The sequence below is a fragment of the Heteronotia binoei genome, chromosome 8, assembly GCF_032191835.1.
Source record: "Heteronotia binoei isolate CCM8104 ecotype False Entrance Well chromosome 8, APGP_CSIRO_Hbin_v1, whole genome shotgun sequence".
Classification (NCBI taxonomy): Eukaryota; Metazoa; Chordata; class Lepidosauria; order Squamata; family Gekkonidae; genus Heteronotia; species Heteronotia binoei.
This window is the reverse complement of record NC_083230.1, coordinates 57244268-57259484: the sequence shown is the minus strand read 5'-3', so window position 1 is coordinate 57259484 and position 15217 is coordinate 57244268. Positions and strand designations below refer to the sequence as shown.

At 41.4% G+C, this 15217-nt stretch overlaps 1 protein-coding gene across 5 annotated transcripts in view; it reads right to left on the bottom strand.

The window, feature by feature from the left end:
• The window catches only part of NAV3 (neuron navigator 3), a 934586-nt gene that overhangs the window by 28195 nt on the left and 891174 nt on the right, over window positions 1-15217 (bottom strand). For 3 of the 5 annotated variants that reach the window (XM_060245118.1, XM_060245119.1, XM_060245120.1), the window contains 4 exons: window positions 11273-11356; window positions 7937-8048; window positions 1157-1278; window positions 677-697 (listed from right to left, as the gene is read on the bottom strand). In XM_060245118.1, the coding sequence (XP_060101101.1) occupies window positions 677-697; window positions 1157-1278; window positions 7937-8048; window positions 11273-11356 (339 nt within the window). The remainder of the gene's footprint in view (window positions 1-676; window positions 698-1156; window positions 1279-7936; window positions 8049-11272; window positions 11357-15217) is intronic. The other 2 variants (XM_060245121.1, XM_060245123.1) reach the window with 1 other exon arrangement.

The window sequence follows — 15217 nt, the reverse complement described above, 5'->3', positions numbered from 1 at the left end:
GAAATAAGCAAAACATAAGCTGTGATATGATGCTTGCCTTTTTGCTGACGAGAAGCTGGAAGGGTTGGAAAAGAGGTTTTTGTCACAGGTCTGCTTTAAAGAAGCAAGTTCATATGTACAAGCATTGCTTTTTTGCTTCAGAAGCTTTGATTCATTAACGAAAGGGACAGGATAGCCAAAGAGCCATTTATTTCAAGAGTCGAAACAGCACAAGTCAGGTTTGCAATGAGCATTTTGCAGATATTTTTGAGCTGTTGAAAGCTTCTTATGAACACACAAGTTACTCATACAAAGAACAAAAAGTGTGTTCCCTCCCCCCTCCCCCAAAAAGCTTTTATTACCCAAATCATTCTTCTTCCAAACATTGGCACACATCAGCATGTTCTTCTACCAAAATCAGTTGGAAAGCTGGAAGTGTAAATGCTGATTGGAATTACCATAATTTATGTTCTTTCTAGTTGATGTTTTCTAATAAGAAAGAAATGGATTTTGGCAACACCCCCCCTTTCTAGTTTTCAAAGTTGGAGGTAAAATGAATAGAGAAAAAAACTAAGGAAACATACAGAGTAATCCATTTTAGAAGGGTACGAAAGCCTACTGCCAAAATGAATAGCAATCATGCCAAGATAAGAGTTCTTTGAGATGCATGCCAAATTTTCCATGGGTTTATATTCACCTCACTTCCTCTAGAGTTCACCTTGCAGAAACATGAAAGAGTGTGCAATTACAAATCAAGGGAATGAAGTTGGAATCAGTATTTTAAAAATATTACCTGCATAAACATTTGAACAACAGATATACCATCATGTCAGTAAAATTACTGACTTACAGCTTTTTCCGAATGCAAAGGCTTAATATTTATCCATTTTTTTAAAAAACAAAAAATGCCTCTCAAGTTTCCTTCACAGTCTACTGACCTATCCTGAATAGTCAGCCCATTTTATAGAATGATGTGGAAACTAAATTGCTTTTTAAAAAAGAAGCTTGCATGTACTTTTACGATGATCCTAATGTACCTGCCAATACCAATATCTCACTGGTTGCAATCAAATGTGTATATTTCTCACTGCACAAGAATAGGGGCTGTTGTGCTATTTATGAGGAAGGGAAGTATACAAAAGAGTACTCAATATGTTCAAATCTGTAAGGCACTTACCCAATTTTTCTTTTTCTTTTTTTTGGACTCAGCATCATTACCGCTGCCCATGCTTGAATGACTCGTGCCGCTATTGATGCTGGAAACACTTTCAGAAGAATGTTGCCGTCTTATTCGTAAATCTATAATGGGAGGGGAGGCGATATAAGATTCTCTCTCTTATTTTAAGAGACAAACTACATGTCACAATTGAGTTCCAAGACTGAAACACCAGAAGTTTAATTTGGTCCAAAAAGGCAGCTGCAAAAGAACCTGATCTGAACTGGTGTCACAATAAACAGACACTGCAGAAGTATCTCCCTCCTCAGTGAGGGGGTTCTACTGGGGGATGCATTTTTGAACTGAAAACTTGTATGAAAGGGAAACATTAAACTTCTCCTTCCTCAGTTCTTCAGCAACAGCTCATATCATAACACACATTACTCACCATATAGCTGTTTTTTAGGGCTAAATAATTCAATTTCTAGAATCAATTGTCATTTGGCCCTGAAGCAACTTTGTTTTTAGTTGTTCAAAATGTAGCCCAAGGTCAGTTTCTTTAGATATGTGTCCACATCTTGAGTGAAAGCTTGATATTGTACTGGTGAAAACTCTTCTGTCCCTCCAAAGACCCTTTTCAAACTGTCTTTGTATTCCATTTTAGTAACTGGTTGCTAATGGATTTTTTCTATCATTTCAAACAGATTCATTTGCATGACCAGCTGCTAGTGGAATTTATTTACCTGTTCAAAACCCACTTGTGTTGGGTTAGCAAAGCATGGTTGAGCCGCTTTTGAGGGAAACTGCTTTTTTACATTTTCAGCCCATTCATTCTGCTTCTGAATCACTGTGGTGTGCTGCTTAAAATCTCCATAGTACTTTCTACAATGCTGCTTCCCCCCTGCCCTTTTTTGCCAGATGATCTTCCTCAGACTAAAAGAAAAAAAAAAACATTCTAAGGTGAGCGCTGTAGCACTGAAGTGCTATGGTGGCACCAATGAATCAACTTCAGTGCTGTAGTGGTTTAGCACTGTAGTGCTCACCTTAGAATGATTTTTAAAAGTCTGAAGAAAATTCTGCTGTGAAAAAAGGTTTGGGGGAAAGCAGCATTGTTTGAAATGACCATAGCAGTTCAGAGACAGCTCATTAAAATCCCTGTATTGTTGTAACATCCAGTTTAGAATGGTAATGTGAAAAGGGCCACACAGATGAAAACACTGACTCCCATAAGTGATAAATAAATGTTTGTTGCATGCCTTGCTGTGGTATTCCTAGACACAAGTTTCCATCCTCAATCTGTCATGTTAATTTTAAACAAATTTGGAAACACTGACATAGAGCCGCAGGTCAAAATCCAATCTTGGTCATGCATTCAGAGGTGATACAGGTCTGTGAAAACTGAAACACAAATCTTTTTTCTTAATACTAAATCAATTTCAAGATTTGAGCCTTGATAAGAAATGAACAACTAATTGAAGCTGTAGGTCAAAATTGAAAATTAACTTGGTGAGTTATTTTTTCTTGTATTTCTAGTTCTGGTTAAAGTTGAGATGGGTTACAGTAACAGCTATGGAACTGATAACTCTTTTTAGACTGTAGCAATCTGCCACCAGTTTCCTAATGAACCAGGGTGATTTAAGTTGTGGCCAGTACTCTAGACTGAGAGCTTGGTCAGCGTTTGGTAGTTTTAGGCTGGAATGTGCAGCTTGAAATTTGCTAATGAAATGCAACGCAAACTATGTTCCTAGCTGGTATAGTAGAAGTAGTCCAGAACTGATCAAAATTATTTCTTACCACTGTCAGAAGTTGTCTAATCAGTTCATTATTTTGGCACCTCATTTACTAACTTTGTTTTCTGGGGTTGAGAGTTGGGGCAGTAAAGAGAGAGATTCTTCAGCAGCAGATATGTGACAAGGATGCCATCTAAACATGAGGATGCCTGTCAAACAAAGACCCATCATAACTGGTGTTTTAATGCTCAATACTTCAACTTTCTACCAATCACTGCACTGGCTCACTGACTTGGGAATGGATATTTGATTCTGTCATAATTGCCTGAGCCAGGCCCATAGCCAGAAAAGTTTTGCTGGGGAGCCCCAGGGGATAAATTTTTAGATGGGGGGGGGGGCGTGGGGCCCAAAATGATGTCACAAATAACGTTATTAATAAAATTGTTTTTTAAAAACCTGGGCAGTCAGCTGCAAGATAAAATGAGGGGAAGCTCAGCCCTGGCAAGCTGAGTTTTATCATTACTATGTGTTAAATTATTCTTTCAACACTTTCAAAGAGAGACTGTAATAAATAGGCCCTCTCACAGCTTGAGGTGTTTGAGAGGAAATAACAGTTCCCCCAACTCACCAAGTTCATGCTTTACCCAGCTCTATTTACTGTAACCATCCACTCTTCCACGAATTTGCCCAACCCTCCCCATCTCAGAATGATGTCATGGGTGCCTAGTGCTCTTTCTGAGAGCATGCCCCACTTTACGCTCCCTTATTCTGTCAGGAGTGGTAGGAGGTGGAAACTACAAGCCCCAGAGTCCTCATCTGAGATTGCCTGCCTCCCTCCCTCCCTGGTCCCCCTCTTCCCCCCCTTCCCTGGCTCAGCCTTCTGATTTTGGCACCCCTTCCATAGCACTGGCTTTCTGCCTGTTGCTCTTGCAAATTGGCTCCTGAGTGCTATATTTTTGGGTGCTGCCAGGCGAAGACACGGGTAGAAGAGCAAGCTGGGGGTGGCAAGCCTTGGAAGAGGGGCAGACCGAGGTGGAGGGGAGGGTGGGGGAGCTGGACCCAGGAAGAAGGGAGGGATCAGGAAGTGCTCACCACTTCCATTTCACTCTGGCTACCTGGGGGACACATGTGCGTGTGTATGGGGAGTGCGTGTGGTGGGGAGACTGCCTGACGAGCGCACAATGGAAGTGCAAGCACCTGTGTGGTGGCCTGGGCAGGTGCAGCAGAGTGGAGCGAAAGGAAGCAAAGATTGTGCTTGACAGAGTTTCCAGAGCTGCCCAAGGGGGAGGTCTCAGCCCAGTGGGGAGGCCACAGAGATTGAAGGGGGGGGGGGTTGAATGGAGTAGCCTGGCCCCTCCTGACCCCCCCCCCCCCATAGCTATGAGCCTGAGCTATTCTGACATCTGGTGTTGTGCATATGCTATGTAGGCAAGGGAAATGCTTTGCTTGTGTCCATTCTAAGGTGGGGAAAATGCAAATCAGACACCTAATCTAGGTTGCTCTTTGAGCAGGTCAGGGCTCTTTAAGCAGAGGCAGACTGGAGAAGATAAGCAGGAAAGAATCAAACCAAGCAGGGGTCCAAGCAGGCAGATACCAAGAAGGGCAGTAGTAAGCTCTCATGAAGCTATTTATCCCAGGATTTTCCAGGTAGGGTGGTGGCTATTTATGAAGGTGAGGGGATATAGCAGTCATCAAGGCCAGAATCCTGCATGTAATTATAGCTGAACCAAGTCCAGAATCCTGCAAAACCTCATGATAGGTCTTTAATATCAAAAGAATTGCTGGCAAAGAAGAGGTCCTGAGTAGCCAACCGGGCCCTCTACCACCAGAGCTGAGACTCTACCTGGATTCTCTATTACAGGAGCTCCAGGGGTGCTTGTGAGATCCCTAATGAAGAATGTGTTTCATTGGAAGGATCTTATATGGTTCCCACTTCTGGTTCCTGTTCATGAATCCTTTGTTTTTCTGGCCTCATGTTCTTGGTGGATAGTCTATCTGAACCCTGGGTTTCTGAGGGCCCAGGGACTCTGGGGTCTTCTTGGATTTTGATCTCCACAGGGTCAGCCACCATGATCAAGAAGGAATCATCAGGCCCAACTCTGACATTTCTTCACCCACCCTTTCCTTCGAGAAAGGGGAAAAGATAACTCACACTTTCTCTGCCCCTTTTTAAGCGCAAATATTACCTACAGATTGGGGATCCCCCCCATATAACTGAAATTTGGGAATAAAGATTCCTTTTCAGAGGGGTACAAACCTGGAACATTTTTATCCTAATTGGGGAAGGCTTGTACACGGATGTATGTCCTCTGCTGACCTCAATAGGACTGATTTTCTATTGCACCAGCACCTTCAATTAAGATATACAATACCAATGTATAAACTGGATTTTATGGGTGGTTTCCATAAATCTAGGTTACTTCTCTACATCAACAAAACACATCTCAAACTTTGGGTGTGGGTATCTGCTAACAAGCAGCCATAAAAGCTACCAGAGTTTAGGTAAACCCATCTTAGCTCCAAGTTTGGCCAGCACTACTGCAGGCTTCATGTGTCTTAGCTTACACATGAAATAATGCAGATAATTATGAAGCTTTATCTTCTTGCTCTCACACACTGCTCAACAAACTAAGGGCAAGCTCTAAGCATTGATCCTGCTTAGCAGTGATGGGCTCCTCCACACAACCAACCTGGCTGCCCCATTACTGATGGCTTGGAAATAGCTCTTGGATGCTTCTAGGCACAGTTAATGCTATCTATAGCATCCACACTCTTCCTGCAAACCCTGATTAAGGCCTAACCAGTCTACATCCAGGCCTACTTATAATTAACTTATAAACAAATCACCACGGCCATGTGGAGCCTGTAAGAAAGGTCTTTTTCCATGTTAATTTGAAGGAAGTTTTTCCTTGGACTGCAGAAGGCAATCACTCAATCCTACATCATTATCTAAAGAGTGTGGCAGGCCACTTCACAGCAAAAACTTGTGATTGGAAGAAAAGGATACTAGAGGAGAGAACCCTACCTCTTCAGCTGCTTCTAACTCCCTTTGCTGTGTAAGCTGGACCACACTGGCTTTACTTACCAAGAGCCAGTTTGGCTAAGTGTGAGTACGCTTATCTGGGAAAACCGTGTTTGATTCCCCACTCCTTCACTTGCAGCTGCTGGAATGGTCTTGGGTCAGCCATAGCTCTTGCTTATCTGGGAAAACTGCGTTTGATTCCCCACTCCTTCACTTGCAGCTGCTGGAATGGTCTTGGGTCAGCCATAGCTCTTGCTTATCTGGGAAAACCGCGTTTGATTCCCCACTCCTTCACTTGCAGCTGCTGGAATGGTCTTGGGTCAGCCATAGCTCTTGCAGAAGTTGTCCTAGAAAGGCAGCTTCTGTGAGTGCTCTCTCAGTCCCACCCACCACACAGGATGTCTTTAGTGGAGGAGGATGGTTAAGGAGATTGTGACCCACTCTGAGATTCAGAGTGGAGGGTGGGATATAAATCCAATATCTTCTTCCATTTAAATATTCAACTCAAAATTATTAAATTAGTCTGCAATTTCACTCTGAATCTGACTTTATTTTTGCACATCCCTAATTAAAAGTACTGATACGCTACAACTCTTCTATTTCATGAAGACCTGAAGAGCATCTTGATAATGTGACACTTTGTAATTTCTTTCTTTTTCTTTTTTTTACTTTTGGGAAATATGCATGAGTACTGGAAGCATCAGCTTTGTCAGTGCCTTTTCCCTTAGACACAGCTAATTGCATCTTCAGAGGGACCAGTGAAATTGCTGAAGAGGTAGGGTTTTCTCCTCTAGTATCCTTCCTCAGTGTTCAAAAATTTGGGACTGCTATGCAGTTATTTAAAATTATGAAATTTCCTAATAAAAGATTTGCAGCATCATATCTTTTTCAATGATGAGTGCCATCACGGATAGGTAAGTCAATATCATGCGGAACATTATGCTGTCAGCTTGGAAACCTGGATAACAACAATGCTCACCTTGAAGAATAAAATGTGTCCTAGAGAAAGGGGTTTTTTTTCTTCCTGAGACACCCATATTAAGCTGGGTCCAGACCGGCATTTTGAGCTGGCACACAGACGGGATGCAGGTGAACCAAAAAAGTGTGAGCAAATGCACACATCTACCACCCATCCTGCTCCTGCCCCAACCTGTCCAAGGGCCATCCTATTTGCACTGCAAAAAGCTGCCACAAGTGGTAATTTTTTGCGGTGCGAGTGGGACGGACTGGGGGTGGGAGTGGGATGGAAGGTGGACACGTGTGTTTAGTCGTGTTTTTTTGGTTCGCCCACATCCCATCCATGTGCCAGCTCAAAATGCTGGTCTGGACCCAGTCTTAGTGTAGCTAGTTAGTCATGAGTTAGCTAGTTAGTCACCATTTGCACTACTCCCGTCTTTCCAAGTGAACCGGGGAAAGAGGATTGGCATGGGAAAAAGCATTTTGAGTGGTAAAAACCTACACTTGAATGGTATACCTAATCTCCCACACCAGTGCAGTTTGAGCATGATCAGAAGCAATATGCATGTGAAAACATTATTTTACTCCATAGCTATAGCATGACTATAGCACCATGCACAACAACCACTTTGTATGGCTCTTGACTACTGTTGGATACAACATGAATAATCCAACAGAAAGCATGGCATTTTCAGGTTCCATACATTTCAAGTAAATCAAGTTCAGTGCAAACTTAACTTTCCTAGTGAAATCTTTAAAAGCTTAGTAGTGCTTAATTTTGGCTGGAACATTTGCTGTACCCACACTACACAGAGAAGGGCATTAGAAGGGCATCTTGCCTGAGCGAGTGACTAAATGCTGATCACAGAAGTCCGGCAAACCTAGGTCCTTTGAATTCAGTGGCATATATACTATATAGAGGTTTTCCAGCTGCGGAAACATCAAATACAAGTGACATTCAATGGAGAATTCCTCAGTCTTCTGAAATACCTCACAGACCCTGTTCTTCCAAACAATGGAAAGCCAGTGGCTTAGCACTTCTCTTAAGAACCAATGAGTTCTCACTGAGACAGTTTAAAAAAACCCACATACCTTTATGAGCATGGTCAGGGCCATTCAAAGCTCCTTGAATAGCAGCCTGTGCAGCAGAGTTCTGAGCTTTCAGCATTTCAATCGTTTCTCGTAGTTCTATGAGTTCTGACTCCTATGGGGAAAGTCAGAGAAGGCTCAAAACATCCAAGTAATAATGGTCTGTTTCCCCCACTCTGGGGTAAAAAATTTACAAGATTTCAGAGTAGTAATGTTGGTGAGACTGAACAGAAAAAGCTTCTCATTTAAGGTAATACAGTTAGAAAAATACTAAGGCTTGAAATTATTAACTTTAAATGCTGCAATCAGGGCTTTTTTTGTAGCAGGAACTCCTTTGAATATTAGGCCACACACCACTGATGTAGCCAATCCTCCAAGAACTTACAGGGCTCTTCATACAGGGCCTACTGCAAGCTCCAGAAGGATTGGCTGCATCAGGGGTGTGTGGTCTAAAATGCAAAGTCGTTCCTGCTACAAAGAAAGCCCTGGCTGCAATAATAAGAATTAATGTTTAAGGAAAACAGTAGGTAGACTGAAACAACCCCCCCCCCCCCAATTTTGTATAGAAAGATGGCAGCACCAACATCTGTATAGTATATTTGGTAGGCAATTGTTAAAGAAATGATGCAGTTTTGATTAAATCCACACTTGCTCCATTTAGAAGCAACCCTTCCGGTTCTCATTTTATATAACGAGGATTAAAGGTGCAACAGGAATGTAACCTCAGTGGCAGTAAGGGGAAAAAAAAACATAAGCTCAGATCTCTGGGAAAGCTTATTAAGGTCAATGCTACCATTACAATCTCTTTGAGGAACAAAGCATGAAGTTTTGTAAAATATTTCAGACTGAAAGAAATTCCTTTTTTTACTATTTTTTTTCAAAGGGGAACCTAAGAATAATCTTAGAATTAAAAACTTAAGAACATAAGAATATAAGAATTATTAGATCAGGCCAGTGGCCCATCCAGTCCAACATTCTGTGGCCAAAACCCAGGTGCCATCAGGAGGTCCACTAGCAGGGCCAGAACTCCAGAATCCCTCCAAGTGTCCCTCCCCCAAGCACTAAGAATACAGAGCATCACTGCCCCAGACAGAGACAGATTCCTCAGTAGCAGTTGTTCCATCCCCAGCTCAAGCAATCAATTCCTCACCAGTTGCTGTGTAGGTGCATTTTGACCCGTGGCTCCCTCCAATTTCCTCTGCCGCTTTCTGATCTTGGTTTTTTTTAGAGATCAGGAAGCTGCAGGGGAAATTGGAGGGAAAATGGTTCAAAATGTACCCGTGCAGCAACCGATTGCTTGAGCCAGGGAAAGCAGAAGCCTGGGGGCAGAGCAACTGCTACTGTGGAAATGGTCAGAGTTTTCCATCTATACCTTGTGGCTAATAGCCATCGATGGACCTCTGCTCCATATGCACTTCTACATCTTATTCCCAGGAGATGGAAAAAATATGAATTCGGTTTTAACACAAGTAAATTTCTCACTAATGGGAAAAAGAATACTGAACAAAGTCAGTCACTGGGCATCATGGACCACAATCAGTGATGCTAGTTTTAAGGGCTACAATGAGCAAATGTCTGATTTAACTTGTACTCTGAAATAGAAGAATTGCAGATTTATACCCCGACCTTCTCCCTGAATCAGAGACTCAGAGCAGCTTACAATCTCCTATGTCTTCTCGCCCACAACAGACAGGTGGGTGGGGCTGAGAGGGTTCTCACAGCAGCTGCCCTTTCAAGGACATGTCCTGCGATAGCTACGGCTAACCTAAGGCCATTCCAGTAGCTGCAAGTGAAGGAGTGGGGAATCAAACCCGGTTCTCCCAGGTAAGAGTCCGCACACTTAACCTCTACACTAAACTGGCTCTCACTAAACCAGTAAATATATTTACTTGTATGAAAGGATCACTGACTTGAGGGTTATAGGCGTATAAATTAGCCTGGCTCCTCATTGATGTGTTTCTTAAGTATATAAAATGAATTGCATGCAATGTTTCAAACAAAGGTAAAGTTCAGTGTTTCAAGTGGGAAAGTTGGAGTGCGGGGACTAGCCATTGCACGATATCACTGTGATGCTTTAGCAGTCTCCCAATTCTCTGTGGCTTTATAGTGGGTTTGCTAGAGGACTGTATGAAGTCACTTCTGGTTATTGTGGTGGTGCAGAGACACTCTCACACATTTTGCTGCTTTTCAGGTTGCAGGAGATGGCCACAAACTAGAGACCTCCCAATTGTAGCAGGAGACCTAGTTTCCCTAAATTCAGCCCCAGAGCAGATGTAACATTGACTATATCTTAGGTACAGCAAAATGATGAAGAACAAGCTGTGGCTTCTATAATCCCTCCCTCTTCCTCTCTGGTGAAGTCTCTTTCTTCCCATGCTTTAGTTCCAGAGGGGTAGATTGGCAGAGAAAGACAGTGTGGCTAATCTACTTGGCCTCTTAAAGCTTGTTTTGTCAGTTCTTCAGTTCAATCAGGAACTTCTGCAAGTGTTCATACATCAGAAAAGCTCTCAAAATATGTGAAAACTGAGGTGATTCAAGGGGAGTTTTATCGAGATCCTGAAATAGAGGCTGCCTTTAGTCTGCAACACTAAGGCAAGACTGTTAATAAAAGGACATTTTTGAGGTAATTAATTCATAGGGTCTCCATAAGTCAGAAGCGACAGCAGAACAGAACAGAACATACATATTGAAATACCTTTCCTCATGGCTCATGTTCCCTCATTACCACCAGAAGTGACTATTAACCCCAGAATGCAACATGGGGCCACTTTTAAGTATCTTCCATGTTAATTTTAACTTCAGTGTTTGGACCTGTACTCTTAGCATGTTGTAAAATTACATTAAAAGGTATTTAAAGGGTTCTGAACAATAAATAAAAACCAAATCGAAAGATCCCTCCCCTTTTGTTCTTTCAGATAATACTGAAAGGCTGAAAACAGGCCTATAGTTCTGCCACTGAGATATTTCCTCTTTCCAATATTTAGAATTCTGATAATGCTGTCATCCTGGAACAAATACTACACTTGGTTTATGACCAGCTTTTGTTGCTGAATCTTTCAATATAGATTAAATCCAGAATCACAAATGTTTTAATTAAAACCTGGAAATGAAAGATTTTATCTTTGTACTGGCCTCTGATACAGCCAAGCTAAACCTGATGACGTGCAATTTTATTCTTCTAGAGCTTTTACGAAGCTTTGATGGGAAGGGTCATGAAAGAAAGATGCACCTGTTTATTCTTACAGCTGTCCTTTCACTCAGTCTTCTTGTTTCAATACAGACTTCAGTATAAACCAATGACTGTTTTCCACATGGAAGTGCCTGCTGATTCAAACATACCTTTTGTTCAGCTGTCATTGTTAGGCTTTGCAACCGGCCTGTCATATTTCCTAAGCTCTTTTCAAAAGCTGCTACTAGATGGGCCTGTGAAAAATATGAAAGAAAGGTCCATTCAAATGTCATGAGACCCCAAATGCAATATGTAAAAGACTATAAACTATGTTGGAATACATTTTTGCTGCAAAAACCCAAAAGCTCACATCACAACCATCAGGAAAAAAATTCTTCTTACTTTATTCAACTACACCCATTCTCTATTCCAATTCTTCATTTGTTTTAAATTTTATGATCATTATGAATTAACTTTCGCACTGGAAATCAATTCTTTTATTTTTCTTTCCCACTCTCAAATAGTTAACAAAATATCTCTTTGGATTTCTGAATTGCAGAATTTAAAATACAGGAGGCGGCCTAGGATTAACACACTGTAGAAACGACCTTCTTTAGAACTAAACTGTGTTTTTGCCTCCTATTAGCATAATGTGGCAGGAAGTTGTAGAGATGGGTTTAACATACTTTGCCTCATCATTCCAAATTTATACCATAAACTGGCAAAGTAATATTTGGAAATACACGCCAAACATTTCTGATATGTTTTGTACTCATTTTAGGTGCGATAATTGTTGTAGGCATCACTATCTTTCCATTCATAGAATAATAATTTTAAGATATACAACATATACCATCTACATCTTTTTGTATCATCTTGATTGCATATAATTAAATCTGAATAACTAATACTGTAGTGCTCAGTTTCCTGCTTGGCAGGGCCGGATTGACATTTTTTGAGTGGGGACAAAACAAAAAAATGGCACCCCCACTCAAAAAATGCAGGAGAGGAAGATGCAGGGCTGCCTCCTCCCCCCCCCCTAAAAAACCTGGTGAGGTGTTTGAATGGGGAGGGAAGCTGTGGGGCTGCCTTTGCCACCTTTCTGCCTTGTGGAAGGGCGGCAAAGGCAGGCAAACTGCCTCCCCCCTATTTAAACATCCCAGTGGGGTGTTTAAATGGGGAGGGAAGCTGCAAGGCTGCCTTTTCTACCTCTCCACATTGTGGAAAGGTAGCAAAGCCAGGCAATCTGCCTCCTCCTCTTACCCGCTCCAGGGCCCCCCAATTTAATGCACCCCCGGTGGCGCCCAGGGCAAGCAACCCCTCTGCTCTCCCTAGATCCAGCCCTAGGTCTTGGACATTGTGGATTTGTACAACTGAAATGGAGATTCATGCCAATGTTTTTATATGCTAATCTGGAAATGTGAACAATTCTGAGTCCAGTGCAATGACTTGAGCATTTCTTTAGATCTGGATCCTAAGGATCTGCATTTACTTTAGGAAATAACCATTAAGTGTTGGAGTAAAATCACATTTAATAATACCATGTTTGTTTTGTACTTTGTTATATATTATTCTGAGCACCTAAAATACATATTTGATAGTGACAATATCTTCACCACTGAATGATAACAATACAATTAAAAATATATTCTTTGAAGTTTCTTTTTTATATATATGATGTAACATGAGAAGTGTGCATAGGATTGATTTTTTTCCCTTCCTTATATTTAATAAAAGTTTATTTAAACATACTTCACATTTCTATCTTTAAAAGACACTCAACCCCAGGCAGCTAACAACAGGTTAAGATCAAATAATTCAAAGTATACAACAAAAATAAAACAAATCATGACAATTAGAATTTATCATTATCCACAAGTATGTTTATTTCAAAGACCCAGTAACAGACAAAAATTGCATATGAAATTTAGTGATATCTTTGTTTCTATGTTTTTTATGTTCTGTTACTGGCTAAATAACAGACTAGTGGTGTGCATTTGGATACAATGAAGCTGAAAATATATCCCAACATATAGGTATTTTTCAAGTTTTGGACATTCCAAAGAAATCTGTGATTTTTCAGAAACCCAGAGAAAACAATCCTGAAAAAATTCCAGATATATTAGTGGTTTTCCCAGAGACAGTATTTTTGTGGGGGGTGGGAGTGGGGGGCTGGGAGGTGTCTCAGGGTTTCTATGTCAATTTCAAACTAGTCTTACCAGTTTCAAGAGCGCCCCCCCCACTTGCTGGCCTTCCTTTGTATTTCCTTCCCATTTTCTTGCACCAAGCCTGCAAAATTCCCACCCCTTAGCTTGGATTTGTGAATATTATTTGAGATCAGTCCTTTTAAGCTTGCAGTGCCAGTGGCACTGGGTTCTGCTGGGCATTCTGCACATTGTAACTGATTGTGCTGGGCTTACAAAATCTTCCCTTTGCTTGGATTTTTTGTGACACTGTGATTTGAGATTGGTCCTTTTAAGCTTGCAGTGCCACAGTGACATTGGGTTCTGCTGGGCATTCTGTAAATTGAACTTCTTGTACTCAGCATGAAAAAATGCCCCCCCCCCCCGCTTCAGTTTGTACTGCAGGAATTATCTGGTTTGAAATTAGTCTTCTTTTGCTTGCATTGCCACAGTGGCACTGAGTTCCACTGGGCATTCTGTACCCTGAATTAGTTGTGCTGGGCTTGCAACCCTCCCCCCTCCCCTGTTTGGATTGTGACTCTGTGATTCTCATCAGGCGTGTTGAGCTGACATTGTCACAATGGTACTGGATTTTGCTGGGCATGGTATATTGTACTTCTAACCCCCCTCGCTTTGATTCATTGTGAAGTGGGCATGGCCACAATGGCACTGGGTTCTGTTGGGCATTTTGTGATTGCACTGATACTGCTGGGCACTCTTGTGTATTGCACTGGTTTTGCTGGGCTTGCAAAAATGCACCGGACCTTCAGTTTCTACAGCAGATATTCTCTGGGACTTTGAATCTGTTCTGCTGGGAACCTTCTTTGGGGACTCATAAAATTGGTCCCCCTGGTCCAATCTTTTTGAAACTCTGAGGTTCTTCTAGAGAGGCGCAGCAGCTATGCTGCAAATTTGATGTCTCAATCTCAAGACACAGCCCCCCAGACCCTTGGATACCCCCAGATACACCTGGATAGATTCCCCATTAAATATTATAGTCCACATGGGGTATAATGGAGCAAATCTTTTTTCCAAGGTTCCTGAAAAAAAAATCCCAGATCTAGATACCATACCGGTATATCAGGAAATACCAATATTTTCCAGGTCTAGTATACCCATCCCCCTAATGTTGTGTTTTTTGCACATTCCTATAACAGACCTTGAATTGATTTTTACAACTACGGGCAAGCTACATAAAATGCAAGAAAGTGTTACTGGTTTTTCGGCATGTTTTTTTCCCTGTTGAAGAAACCATACAAGTTGATTGTATGATGCTTTATATTCCTTCATCATAGCAAACATCTCTGTGGGATCACCATTTGAAATCTGAAAAAAAAAATGCTGCAGAGGAAAAAAAGTTTATCCTATCTATTCCCATGCCACAGTCTTGATCTAAATAAGGGCCTCTTGAAGATTATTTCCCCCTTAAAACCAATATGCTGGAAATCTGATAGAGGACTGGTTTGACTCTAATAAAACATTTTGAAAGGGGGTTGGGGGAGAAGAAGAAATATTTGGTAGCGCAGAAAAGTACACAGAGGAGCAGTTCCTGAGAAAAGTGTCAGCCTTCTAGAGAAAGCAATAATGTTATGAGATATTTTGTATACCTTCACAACAAAATGAAGATGTCCAGCTATGATTCTCTTTGCTTACTTAATATGAAAGTCACTGAGTATACTCAAATAGCTTATTAATAACTCACTTAGAAGTAGATAATGCCATCATGTCAGAACTCGTTGACAGCTGATACCTCTACAACGCAAAAAAACAACCTTGAGGCAAGTTGAGACAGGGTGGCATTTTTGTGATCATCATGTTAACAAGGCCAACTAAATCTGCTTATTGTCTCAGCTCACAAGTGATGGTGTGGAGGAAACTGATCAATCCTGTTTCTCTATTGTGTGAAATGCATCGTTCTACCATATATGAAGT